The sequence below is a fragment of the Convolutriloba macropyga genome, chromosome 1 (genome assembly GCF_964194025.1).
Source record: "Convolutriloba macropyga chromosome 1, txConMacr16.3, whole genome shotgun sequence".
NCBI lineage: Eukaryota > Metazoa > Xenacoelomorpha > Acoela > Convolutidae > Convolutriloba > Convolutriloba macropyga.
The window spans coordinates 82262697-82277074 of record NC_134468.1 but is presented as its reverse complement, the minus strand read 5'-3'; the positions used below and the strand labels follow the sequence as shown (position 1 = coordinate 82277074).

The 14378-nt window shown below is 35.8% G+C and overlaps 1 protein-coding gene across 1 annotated transcript in view; it reads left to right on the top strand.

The window, feature by feature from the left end:
• The window catches only part of LOC142352088 (branched-chain-amino-acid aminotransferase, mitochondrial-like), a 45460-nt gene that overhangs the window by 15102 nt on the left and 15980 nt on the right, over window positions 1–14378 (top strand). The window contains exons 8-10 of the mRNA XM_075404459.1: window positions 5553–5638; window positions 7003–7071; window positions 11345–11506. Coding sequence (XP_075260574.1) covers window positions 5553–5638; window positions 7003–7071; window positions 11345–11506 — 317 coding nt within the window. The remainder of the gene's footprint in view (window positions 1–5552; window positions 5639–7002; window positions 7072–11344; window positions 11507–14378) is intronic.

The following is a 14378-nucleotide window of genomic DNA, read 5'->3' as shown; positions in this document are numbered from 1 at the left end:
TTTTATTTAATAGCTGCGATAGCGAGCTATTATTTGCCTTCTCTTGTAAAAAAAATACTCGTCTTCGAATCGTAAAAAATGAATTCATTTTTACGATTCGAAGAGGAGTATTTTTAAAGTAGATTTAGGACTCGATGAGGCGTCATGGTTTTCTGTTCTTTATTGATAAATGAGCGAGCAAAAACTGCAAGTGCAGGGAGAGAATAAAGCTCAAAAAAGTTATTTTAGTGTGCAAATTTTGAAGAGCGGCAAACAGAGTGGTTAATTTTGTTCGTACGTTCTTTTGAAGCAGCGAGAAATGTAGATGTGAATTTTTCCAACTCTATTTTTGCTTTTGTCTAAAAGGTTCGTGTATGTTAATTTATTTGGGTTGTTTTGATGGCATTTTGGAGTTTTTGGTAATTAAAGGAGTTTTTAAATTTTGGAGTTTTTGGAGGCTTACGATAATTTGGAGCCTTTTAAATATTTTGGGGGTTTTTATGCTATTTAAGCGATATTAAACCATTGCATTGTTTTACTATATTTTTTGTTTAAGAGCCGCCGTCAGCCTCTCGGGCTACTATTCAGGCACTCTCCTTTTAAATTTTTTTAGAAAACATTTTGTCTTACATATGTCACCTTAATGTTACGTTTGACTCATGAATTACCTCGCTAACTGCTTTGTTTATGGAATTTATTCAACAGATTAACTCGAGTTTGTTCAAGGGGTAAGAAGCAAAATAAAAAAGGGTGAAACCAATAACACTCAGGCACTGCTAACTGATATCAGTATTAAGCTTAGTGTCCTTCAATTTTGAGGTTGAATTCACCATGTTTATTGCATATGAAGAAACTGCAAATTAAGTGACACAAAGAAGAAAAAATGGCTGCCGTCAATTTTTCTATTGTTTTCTCTAGCTGTTTCAATCCCATCTGCCAGTGGTTTCAGCGGCGGCTATTTTCCGGATATATGCCCGCTCTGTTAACTTAAGTGAAGCCTAACAACCCTAGCCGTTTTATTAGAGCTGCAAAGCTATAAGTTGAGCGGTGTTATACTGCGGTGTTCGTGTTTTTTTTTTGTTTCGTCGTCTGAAGCTCTTTTTTTCGTTTTACATTTGTTCACGCAGCGATTGAAGTCAAAATTTCTTGACTTCTTACTTTCACTAACGGCGTTTGCGTGTGTGACTTCATCTCTCTCTCTCTCTCTCTCTCTCTCTCTCTCAGGTCAGGTGGGATTAAAGGTCTGTTTGAGGGATTAGATTTTGAGCATACGTGAATTACCTCACTCATATATGTAAGAAAGGTCCGCAATATAAAGGCTTCTGCTGAGTGAATTTTAACAAGGCTTATCAATTTGTTGCTAAATGTTTTTACATAACTTTTTGAACTGTGTCGATGTCTTTCACTCTGTATCAGTTTCTCTTATACTGCACGCAAGTCTTTTTGCAGCTATTCGGGCAGTCTGTCTGCCGGCTTTGCTAAGACTAATTGAGTGAGTGTTTTGGCTGGAGAGCAGCTTTATTAAATTGACTAATTTCATAATCTTTTAATATTTTCCCTCAGCCTCTCAGTAGGATATTATTGCACTCCTCCTTTTCGTCCAATAAAAATTTGTTTTGCTTTACCTCATTTTGCTGCTTTTTCGACTTTCTGCGTGAAATCTTTTTGACTATAGGCTAGTGTCAGTCTTCTCTCTTTCTGCTCAAAGTGCTCGCAAAAAGCAGTTGCTCTAGCAGAGCAATCTAGTGAACAGATTCAGCATCGAAAAACTAAATCAAAACAGATGGGATAAAGCCCAATTTAAGATGCCCGCTACTTGAACTGTTTTCATGTTAATAGTCGCGAAGCGATAGCGGCTATTATTGGGGACATCGTGGTTTTTTTAATTCGTCGTCTCCATCGATGATTCTAACATCCTGATTTCTCGGAACTGACTTTTGCAAAGACTTCAGTGACTTCTACGGCTTTGCGGATGAATTTGTGTGCGCGACGTCATTTCTGCTACTAGGTCAATTGCGTGACTTAGCTCACTTAAAATTTTCGCAGTGTTCAATGGAAGTTCTTGTAGCTGATGGGGAACATTAAATCCTGGGCAAAATGCCCAGTCACTGTTTCACTGTCTATCAATAGTTTCTTCTACCGTTAGCTAACATTGGTCAATCTGGTCCATTGGATATTGTAATTTCGGATTATTTCCTCGGACCCTGTAAAGCTCTGCTCATGTGGATTAAAGCCATGTTTTTGCGAGATCCGCTTGGAGAAATTCCCAAAATCAGAGATAGAATTTTTTGCTAAGTTGCAACTTTACTTTTAAAGGCTGCAAAGCGATTTTTTTTCGTTCACTCAGTGGATTCCCCCATGTTGTGAATACGTTCAATGTCAAAAGAGCAAAATCAAAAGAAACGGGATAAACCGATAAAGCCCGGTCATTAAGTCATAGTACATTAGGTTAGCAAATTTCATTAGAGCCATCACTAGCTGTCATTAGTATTAAGTTTAATAGCTGTGTTTGAAAGCTGAATTAATTGTAATTTTGGAATCTAACCGAATTTAAGTATCTATTTGAATATGCAGAATTTGCGCACCAAATAAGAAAACTTTGGCCCTTCTGACAAAATTTTGTTAATTTCTTTATCTTATTTTTTTAATTGCTCTCAAACGAAGTTTGTAGCAATTATATTAGTCCTGTCGGTCTTTTTTATGCGATTTTTCGCTTGACCGATTTTTCGTCTGACGTTTTTGACTGTTCCTCCTCAAAAATGGGGTAAACAGGTAGCGCCCAGCGGGCATTAAGTGCTCTTAGAGCTTTTAAGCTCTTTCAGCTCAAATTGTTGGAGACTTTCTGAGAGGTTGAAGACACTCCCACTGTTGATCCCCCCAACGCGCTGTTGCGCCCCCACCCCAGTGTTGCTCCACCCCTCCCCCCATCAGCCCCCGGTGCACCCCAACCCTCCGTGACTAGCTACTAACGAACAACCGCTTTCTAAAAACGCAAATTTATACTATTTTGCATTTTTTTCAAGCTTTTTAAAATTTTTTGACAATTTTTTATTTTTTTAGCCGTAGGTGTCAAGGAACCTCCTTTAGGTTTTAATAATAGGTTACTACATAGTTTCTAGTGGTAATGGAATGGTTTCAACATTTTAACATCACGAATTTTAGCAATTTTTTTAAACAAAACGTGCATTTTCAAATTTTTTGACCTTTTTTTTCTTTATTTAGGGGCCAGAAAACATCTTCAGTGGTTAGATAATCAGTTACTGACAATTTTTTTGGCCATGAAAATAGTTTTTCAACTTTTTAATGTCACAAATTTTATCAATTTTTTTTATAAAACTTGCAATTTTTTTCAAGTTTTTTGAAAATTCTTGTCATTTTGTAGAGTTCTCCACCTCAAGAGCCCAGGAAACTCCTTTAGGGTTTGATAATAGGCTACTGCATAGTTTCTATATGTAATGGAATTTTTTTCAGGATTTGAGTATCACAAATTTAAGCAATTTTTAAAATTTTGCAATTCTTTGGCGTTTTTTGAAATTGTTTGTCGTTTTTTAGGTTTTTTTCGGCCTCAAAAGCCAAAGAACCTCCTCTAGGGTTTGTTGATGGGTTACTGTATAGTTTCTAGATGTAATGGATTGTCTTTCAAGAATATAAGATCACGAATTTTAGGATTTTTTCGTCAAAACTTGCAATTTTTTTTTTAATTTTTTGACATAATCATTATTCAGGTTTTTTGAGCCTCAAGGGCCAGAAAACCTCCATTAGGTTATATATAGTTACTGGAAATTTTTTTTTTCATCTTGTAGTATTTTTCAACTTTTTAATATCACAAGTTTTAGCAACTTTTTTTGAATAAAACTTGCATTTTTTAAATTTTTTGAAAATTTTTAACATTTTTTAGGTTTCTCTAGCCTCAAGAGTCATGGAACTTCCTCTAGGGTTTGATAATATGTTACTGCATTGTTTATAGATGTAATGGAATGTTTTCAAGATTTTTATATCAGGAATTTAAGCAATTTTTGAAAATATTTGCAATTTTTTCTAATTTTTGGATTTTTTTGTTCCAAATGTATGGATCTTTGTGAGCCTATGAAACTATTGCAGGCTTGAAACAGGGATACGGGATATTGTCCTGAGGCAATAAAATGGTTCTTAAGATATTTTTATCTTGAATTTTAGCAAGATTTTTAAAATTTGGCTTTTCCAAAATTTTAAAATATTGTCCTTTTCGGAGTTTAACGACCATTACTGGCCAAGGAAACTTTTCAAGTCTCGGAGATGGGTTACTTGACAGAAATTTCAAGACTAGAAATTGTTTTGAATTTTTTTTGCTGCGAAATTGAAAACTTTTTTAAATTTTGCCTTCTGTTTTTCATATGATTTGTTATGGTTATTTTCCTTCTCTTTCTCGTTCCCGTTTTATCTCTGTTTCACTCTATCTCTCTCTCTCTCTCTCTCTCTCTCTCTCTCTCTCTCTCTGTCTTTGTTTATTTCGCACTTCAGCTGCTGTTATATGGCGTAATATCATCATCTCTGATCCTCATTAACAATGAGTTATAGTAGAATTGTTTTTTATCATAAATGTCTTAACAGGCACTTCTTAGGAAATCATTGTCAATTGACCTCAAAAGCAATTTGTAACAAATATATTAATCTGGTTTTTCTCTTTTATGCAGTTTTTTGCTTGGCCGATTTATCGTCTGACCCATTTAACTTTCGTGTTCAGAAACGGGATAAAAAGGTAGCGCCCAGAGGTCACTAAACCGTGGCTAGCTGCTGACGAAGTCAACCGCCCGCCGGTCGTTTGAGAGCAATTCGCCCGACGTTAGTCGGTTATGTTTCCTTTTCTGTTTCAATCCCAATGTGCGTCTGGCGGGTCAGCGGAGGCTATTTGCGGGCTATGTTTTATACTAAAGACCTTCTCGTTTTAACCACAACTTATAACGTAATTGCGCGAATATTTCATCATATATATCTTGCTTCACTATATTCCATTAAATTGCACGAATACCAGTTTATAAAATATGAATGATTGGTCACTGTAATTTGCGAAAGAACGGAATTTAATTGTTCTCTGAAATTAGTGTTGGTACGCAAGACCAGAAGCCGAATAGAATTAATACGGTGTCAGGACATTTTACCCAATTTCATTTTACCCAATGCAAACTTTAATTTAACCTATTGTTAAAATTACCAGAACAAATATTTAGCCGAGTATATAATTAAATAGCCCGTGGGACTTGATATGAAACCATCACAACCTACCATGAGATTATATTGTCCACATGAGTATTTTAAAACATCCTTGTAATAGCGACCGCTAATTTGTAATCGGATAATTGCACGAAAAGATCAAAGAGCATCGGGTAAGTTGGAATTGGGTAAAATGGCAGGTTGTTAAAATGGAATTGGGTGAATTGCCACGTAACCAATAATACCATTATTTATGATTTTCAACCTTGAATTTTGGCCTGAAGTAAGGTGAAAAGTCCTAATTACACGAATAATGGAGGGTAAACCTTGTTTGTGGTAATGTTGAATTGTTTGGAGGGTTGCATGTATAGGTTTGGTTTTAGTTGAGCAATTGGTGACCCCTCCTTTGGACTCTCTGATTCTACCAGGAGTCACCAGGGACAGTGTTCTGGCTCTAGCGAGACAGTGGGTTAGTTTACATTCTCCTACTTACCCCGATTAAGCTACTCCAGTATCCTTCTTCAGAAACGTAATTGATATCACTATTCTAAGTCATATATTTACTGAGTTTGGAAGCCAACGTGTTCACAAGTTCTAAATAGTGTGCATCAGCTGATCAAGGGCAATTTTTTAACTGCTAGTTTAAATTGCACTCAATTGACGTAAAGCCTGGTGAGCATCAAATTGCAGACGATTAAGCTTCTTTTTTCGCTTTGTCTACAATTAAACATGGGGAGCATTAAGCTTTTTGTGTACAATTAACCCAAGCTCGTGAGAAGACATAAATGAATGGTGCGACCTGTGACGTACTGCTCATTTGTTCATCAACTTTTGTTTATTAATTGCTCTTGAACGAAGTTCATAGCAATTATTGTAAACGTGTGTCTTTTTTATGCAAAATTTTTGCTTGACCATTTTGGCTTTTCGAGTGACTTTTACGCCCTTGACTTTTTGCGTTTTGCGTGATCTAAAATTCTCTCTCAATCACAATTTCAAGCAGCTCAACTCAATTGGCGACAATTTAATACTAAAAGTCAACCTCTAATGTTATTTGAAGCCCACTATTGATTTTCTTAGTCCCATATGCCCCCCCCCCCCCGACTAAACAGGCAGCAATTGATTAGCTATTCCGACGTTTAGTCGGTTATGTTTTATTTATTCAAGGAATTTTTGACTGATTTAGGCTTGTGTGTGTCATTATGGTTCAGACTTATTAGAGCGGGTTTAAAAGTATTTTTCCTCTATCTAATTGGTTTTTTAATGGAGGATTCGAAATCAAATAAGGATATCTCTGTAAGTAATAGCTTTTAGGGCAGTTTTACAGTACATTAGTCTGAAACAATTAAATACATCGCAACAAAGTCTTATATTTTTCTCTACGGCTTTTCTAGACCGCAGATCTACCAAGATATCGCAGCTATTTTCTAGCAATCTTCCAGCTGTTTTAACGAGTAAGCACCTTGTTTTGTTCACAAAGTCTTCAGGCCCAAAGTCTTCATGCATTCACCAAATGATAAAAGAGCAAAATCAAAAGAAGTTGGTTAAACCGATAAAACCCTGTCATTGCGATTTAGGTCATTGGATTTTCAATGCTTATTAGTCTCAGTTTTGAGTTTTTTGTCCGCATAAACAGAGGCAACGTTCACTTTATTCATCGAATCTAATGTAACTGCGGAAGCAATTAACTGGTCAAAGGCAGCTGTTTTCGCTCAATCTACCCGCTATATCTGGATTTTTCGGGGTAGTTTTTGGGTGGACTGTGAGAGCCACGTCTATATGCATGTTAATGGCATAAGTTAATACGATGTAAATGCAGGTGATGATTTGTTTCAGGGAGAATTTGAAGTTGTGGAGCAGATGATTACAATGGCCGAAATTTATCAGGCAGCATTGGAGGGAAGGGTGAGTAATACTGTTTCACTTACTCATTCTGTAATTAATAGCCGCCCTCATCTCAGCCGGCTATTATTGCTCTCATTTTTTTTTACAATCCAACAATTGAATGTGTTGGAGATCTGTTCTGTCTTTTTTTAAATCCGAGAATTGGATTGTACTGGTGCTCTGTATTTTTGTAAGATGTTTTTATTTATTTTTCCTTGACTATGATCTTTCAAAAGAAGATAAACAGTTAACGCCCAGTTGCCGTTAAGTTTCATTAGAGGCCCATAGCTGGATTTAGTAATCCTCCGAAAGTTAAGAGTGGTGCAGCTGCTGTGAAGGCCCTAATTCAAAGTTAAAAATTCATAAGGAGTTTTTAAGACCAAAATGGTGCAATATTTCACGTTTTTCGTCATTTTTCGAGTTTTTTTGTTTGATCAGTCCTGAATTGACGTTAGTCAAAGTTGATGAAGATGTTTTGCAACACCTAATTAGTTTTTTGACCTTTTTGTGAGCTATATTTTACTGCAAACAAACACCCAAAATGGTAATAATTTTGCATTTTTGGAAAATTTTTGTCATTTTTTGTTTTTCCAGCCTCGGAGTCTAGTGAACGTTCTCTAGGGTTTGATGATAGGTTATTGCATATTTTGCAGTGGCAATGGATTGATTTTCAACCTTTTAATATCACGGATTTTGCAATTTTTCGATTAAATTTGAAATTATTGAGATCAAATTTTCTTAAAATTTTATCATATTCCGAGTTTGTCGATCTTTATGGGCCAGTAAAACTCTTTAGTTTCTGACAGTGAAGTGGTTCTGAAGATTTTAATAGCACGAATTTTAGAAACTTTTCAATGAATTGTCGAATTGTTTTAAGTTTTTTGAAATTTTGTCATTTTCTGAGTTGTTAATTACCATTAAACCCCTTTTGTGCTGGTTTTTGTGCTGGTTAAAGGGTATATTTAAATGGATCAAACAGGTCTCCAGAGTGAAAGCATTGATTAGAATATATTTCTGTTTAGTTTGTTTGATTGATCATTTTCTGAGACTGCTTTTTGATTGGCATTAAATTGATTTGCTGGTCGGATACAGTTGTTCTCAGTTTTTCACTCAATTCTTTGGATTGTATATCAGGTTTTGTCCTGCTTTTTTACTTTGTCGAAAAGTTCTGTTTCGCTTTACCTGAGTTCACAGCTTGTTCAACATTTTGCATGAATTGTTTGACTTCTCCAGGCTAGTATAATTCTTCGCTCATCCTACTCAAAGAGCTTTTAAACAGCAGCTGTTCAGCAAAAAATCAAGTTATGTCTTAGTTAACCTCTCTAATGCGTTTTGGAATTGACGGTGGACCCCTGTATCTTCTTATTAAGAAAAAGGAGTATGTATAACTATGAAAGTTAATCAAATTCGTTTAATCTTTATTTATGTTTTTCTATAACAATCAATTTTTATCAGTGTTTTTCTGTTCCGTCAATCCCAATCGGTGTTATGGGAATCAATGGCGGTTATTTTCTGACAATATGCCTTGTATGGTTGTAGATGTAGTTGTGATTGTGTGTTGAAGCTGTAAGCTGAGCGTACCTATATTGTGGTGCATTTAGTTTTTTTAATAGCCGTCTCAGCTTCTCAGCCGGCTGTTATAGCGCTCCTCATTTTTTTTATGTCGTCGTATAAAAGTTTTTTGCTTTACCTTAGTTCACAGCTTGTTCAACATTTTGCGTGAAATCTTTTTGACTTCTCTAGGCTAGTTTCACTCTTCTCTCATTCTGCTCAAACTGCTTTTAGACAGCAGTTGCTCAGCAGAGCAATTCAAAATGAACAGAGTCAGTATTAAAAAACGGAATCAAATAGAAACGGGTTAAACCCATAAAGCCCGATTTTAGATGCCCGTTACTCAAACTTTGTTCTTTGTTAGCATCTCTAGTGCGTATTGGTATTGATACTAGACACTGTGTCGTATCACTACGAAACAGGAGCATGTTCAGCTCCAAAATGACCTCAAAATAGTTCGCACTTTGACATTTTTTGTACGAAACTCATTTTATCACTTTTTTTCTCTTCTGTCAATCCCAATCTTGGTTTTGAGAATCAACGGCGGCTATTTTCCGGCACTCTGCCGGGTATGTTTTTAAATTGAAAGGATTTGAATTCTATTGGGGTGCTGTCTTTTTTAAGACTCGATGAGGTGTTGGAGAAGTTTTTTTGAGAATCAAGTTCATTGGAATAGATTTTGAAGCAGGAAACGAAACGCGGGAGAATATTTCGCGTAGTATGGGTTTCGAGAGATTGAAGTGTAAAAAAATTTGAGCAAAATTTTTACGTGCGGTTTTTTAAAGCTGTTTAAATCATTTCTTGATTGAGGTTTGGTCATGATATTGTATTATTTTAAGGTTTGTGTTGGTAATGGCTTGAAGGTTTCTGTTAATTAATATTTCTATGCAAATTCGGTGGTTTTGTAGATGTTTGGCTAATTTTTCCAAATTTTATCGACTTTTTGCCTATTGTTTTGGTTTACTGCCTTAAGTAGGATTTGAGAAGACGCGTATTACTTAACAAGTTTATAGATGTCAATTGATTTTAGTTATTTTTTTTATATATAATACTTTAACTTTTTAACATCGGTTCACACATTTTTGTGATTTTTGATGTCAAATTGAAGTCATGATTTTTGTCACGTCGAGACAGGAAGTGGAGCGAATAATGGATAGGTTCTGAGGCGTGAAATGTTCCCACTCTAATTGGTCTCAAACCAAGTTTTTAGCAATCATATTAGTCCTATGGTCTTTCTTTTTGGAATTTTTTCGATTGACTTTTTGTCCTCAAAAACGGATAACTGGTAGCGCCCGAAAGGCAATAATTTCTCTAAGAGCTTTTCTGCTTACTAAGACTCCAAGTATGCGATTCAAAGCTCTTTTGAAGAAATAAATTTATGGCGTGAGGGGTGGTTCTTACAGTTTGACCCTCCTCCCAACCCCCCTTGCCCACTTCAACGCTTGACCAGTTTTTGTCTCACCCTTCGAACTTTTCGTCCTCAAAAACAGCTAAATCCCGGAGGGCGTTAAGTGTTTGAACAAAAATCTGGTTTTAAGTTCGGGTTTTACTTCTCATGCGGTAATTTTATTTCCTTGATACTGAATCAATGGGTTTCTAAATGGTTTTCCCAGTGCATTTGTAGTCCAATCGAGGTCTAATTCTTTTTAGTTAAACGAAAATTTGTTGAACTGTAGACCAGGACTTTTCCGGCCGTTTTTTTCTTTGTCTGACGCTCTCTTCGTTAGGCAATTGTTCCCACGAAAGCGTTTTCTACGACGTTTGTCTGTTTATGTTTAAAGGATGGTTGAAGCATGCATCAGTAATTACTCTGCTTGCATAATTTTAGTTTAAAATGTTTGCTTTTAGTTTTGGAGATCAAGTAATCTTTTGATCTTTTTGTTTACTTGCATCAATAGACGTTTTGTAGTTTTTTCTGCTCCTTGCGTGTTCAGACGAAATGGAATGTTGTAAAGTTCTACTATTTGAACAAATGTTTTTGTTTAGATTACATTTTTCTAAAAGTGCTATCTTGCTATACGAATTTTTTAGCTGTATGAATTGTTGTTTGTAGTGAAGTCAGATTTTTGGTTTACTATATCTGTCAGTGTGGTTTATGGTCAAATTGTCACGGCTACTAAACTTTGAACAATTTTTCCTATATAAGTCATAGCTTTTATTTATTCCTGTAATTCGCAGTCATGATGTGTGAGCTTCAGTATTCCTTCTTTTGTCAGAAAAAAACGTTCATAAATGGAATATTAGGTGTTTACGTTTTGTGTTAGTTCCTAAACGTCAAGTTGTTTCAGGAAGTCTGTCTCTGGTTGTTTTTGTTTGTGGTCAAGGTTTTTGTTACCACTAAATGATGTCACGATCACTTCAAATCTACATTCAAATCTTGTTCATTAAATCATACAATTTCTTTTGAATTGCGTGTTTGACGTCATATTTCACTCTTTATGGAGACAGTTAGTTGTTAATTGGCGTGATTAAGTTTTTGGTCACACGTGACTTTCGTCACATTCGAAATGACTTTTCTCTACTAATTAAATAGATAAGGTCAAATGAGTCTGTGTCACTCTAATTTTAGGTTATTTGAGAACAGCTTGTGGAAGCAGCAATAAGTTTCGTAATCGAAATATAACATCTCAGCAATTGATTAAAAAAAGAAGAGAAATTTCTTTTTCAGTCTGTTTTATCTTTTTGAGACTGCAGATCTACGTAGATATCAGGAATAATTGTGGGAATCTAAAATTTGTTGTAGCTTCATGAGATTTTTGGAGCTGGAACGGCTTGTGTGATTTGTCCAGTGTCGTCTATCCTGTACCAAAGAGCCCCCGATGACAAGCCAATAGACATCGAGGTGCCGTGTCACCAGGAAGACTCTCTTGCCACTAGGCTGTACGACAGACTAACACAGATACAGGTTTACATTTGTAGTCAATGTTATCATTGGGGTACAGCCACGAGCAATCAGCATTGTCATCTAATACTGACTGATAGAGGACGTCTCTTTGTACATAAGTTTGGAGACATACACGCGGGGTGGTGGAGGGGGAATGTAACTGTTTACCAGCCAGAATGTAATATTTTCTTGAGTTCCGGATGGTTGTTGTGATTGTGTGGTGGAATTAGTAACCGGTTTATTTAGTTACTAATAGCCGCCCTCATCTCATCCGGCTGTTATAGCTGCCCTAATTTTTCTTATGGCTGTAAGCTGAGCAAAGCTATATTGCGATGTTCGTGGTTTTCTGCTAACGTAAACGAATTCAATAATTATTGTAATGTTTAATAGCCGCCCTCATCTTCTCAGCCGGCTATTATTGCGGACGTATTTTTTTTTTAACTTCGTCAAACTTTTTTTCGCTTTACCATTTTGCCGCTTTTTCGACATTTTGCGTGAAATCTTTTTGACTTCTCTAGGCTAGTTTCTCTCTTCTCTCATTCTGCTAAAAGTTAATTTGAACATCAGTTGCTAGGCAAAGCAATTCAAAATGAACAGAGTCGGTATAAAAAATTGAAGTCAGAAATAGAAACGGGATAAACCCATAAAGCCCAATTTTAGATGCCCGCTATTTGAACGTCGTTCCTATAAGTCTTAGTTACCACCTCTAATGCTTATTGGTGCTGACAGTAGCCCCTGTAGCCTCTGTCTAAGAAACAGAAGTATGTTCAACTACGAAATGCCATCAAAATAAATCGGACTTAAAAAATATTTTTGTACAAAAATCTTTTTTTTTCAATATATTCTATTCGTTCAATCCCAATCATGCTTATTGGAATCAACGGCGGCTATTTTCCGGCAATCTGCCGGGTATGTTTATGGGTCAATTGTCTCATCAATTAGGGGCACGATCATACAAAATACACTTTGGTACCAAAAAGCTAAATACAGCATAATTTCGGCTTAAAAAGCATAATTCGTGTCAAGGCGTGAAAAATGTGACATTTAGATAAGAAATTTCATTCTCATTTTCTCCGCTTAAAGAGAAAATGGTCAAACCAATTTCTTTTTTCACTGTTAAATAGTCGCAAAGCGATAGCCATTTCTTAGCCTTTTCTTGGTTTTTTATAATTCAAAGATTTTGAATTGTATTGGGGCGCTGTCTATTTTTTAATATTGTTTCACACATTTTCATAATTTATGGAGTCAAATTAGAGAAAAGATTTTGGTAACGCCGAAACAGGAAGTTGAGCGAAAAAGCGAGTGGTTTTGCGGCGTTTTCAATTCAGTAAGAAATCAGTTTGTGAACAAAAATTAGCTTATCTATTATTTGCTATTTTTTTATTTTTGATGGGATTTTTTGTTCTCAGTGGTTTTTCTCAATCCATTTATTTTGCACTCTAGGTCTAGTCTTTTTGTTGTTCAATAAAACTTCTTTGAATTGTGTCAGAACTTGTCCTGCTATGTTTGTGGTTTAAAATTGTTCACTTCGCAAAGCTGAAAAGTAAACTTATCTGAATGACTTCTTCCTCTCACTAACACCATTTACGTTCGCCATTGCTCACCATTTCTCACTACTTCTCTTGCAAAAGCTTTTACGCCATTTGCATGATTAGATTTTGATCATACGTGACTTACCTCACTCAAGAATAAGATTTCTACACTTTAAAACTTCTGAAATACATTGAGGCCAAAAAACTAACAGGAGTGGTAAAGATCCCTAATAACATAGAATTCTGCGTAGTTAATTTTTGAAGCTCCTCTTTCATTTAGTGTAGAGATTTCTCTCACTTGTTTTAAGAGACGTCGATAATTTTTGCAACTTTTTCTTTTTTTTCCATCTGTAATCTGCGGCACGCAAGTCTTTCGCAGCTATTCCGGTCATCTGCTGGCTATGTTTAGCTGCTCTCAAGCAAAGTTTGTAGCACCTGTTGGTCTTTTTTAATGCGATTTTTCGCTTGATCAATTTTTCGTCTGAACCATTTGACTGATAAACAGGTAGCGCCAGTGGGTATTAAGTTCTCTTAGAGCCTTTCAACTCACTAATCTCACAGTACGCGATTCACAGACACTGTTTTGGAGATTTATACTTATGGTGTGAAAGGCGGTTCTTAAAGGTTGACCCCCCCACCCCCAGTGCACCCTTCCCCCCGCTGCGCTCTCCTCACATCCCTTAAATTAAGCTAAAGCTAGCCTCACTAAACCGTAGCTAGCTACTGACGAAGCCAGCCGGTCGTTTGAGAGCAATTTGCTCCGACGTTAGTACTTCTGTTTTACATTTCAAAGAATTCAAATTGTATTGGTGCTCTGACGTTTTACAATATAAAGACTTTGGATTGTATCTGTGTTCTGTCTTTTTTGTAAGATGTTTCGGGTAAGATGAAAATGAAATGAATTTCTTTAATTGATTGTTGTTTTTACGCCAGTTTTAAAAAAGTTTCTTGCATTTTTGTGATTTTGATATCTGGGAACACCGAAACCTTTTTACGACTTGAAAATAGGCTACTGGATAGTTTCTGAAGATAACGGAATAGTTTTTGAAGATATTGATATCACCAATTTTAGCGATTTTCCACAAATGTTTGCATTTTTTCAGTTTTTCAGTCTAAATTACTGTCTATTGGGGACCAGTGTAGAGGTTTAAGGGCTTGAAAATTGGTTACGGGATCTTTTATAGAGACAATAACTTAGTTTTGAAGATTCTGATATCACGAATTTCTGCTAATTTTCAATAAAATTTTCATTTTCAATTTTATCAAGTTTGCGTAAGTTTTCTATCTCTATTTGCTATTAAAAACCTTTAGGGCTTGAAAATTGTTGCCTTGATAGTTTTTAGAGGGGCAACAGGAATAGT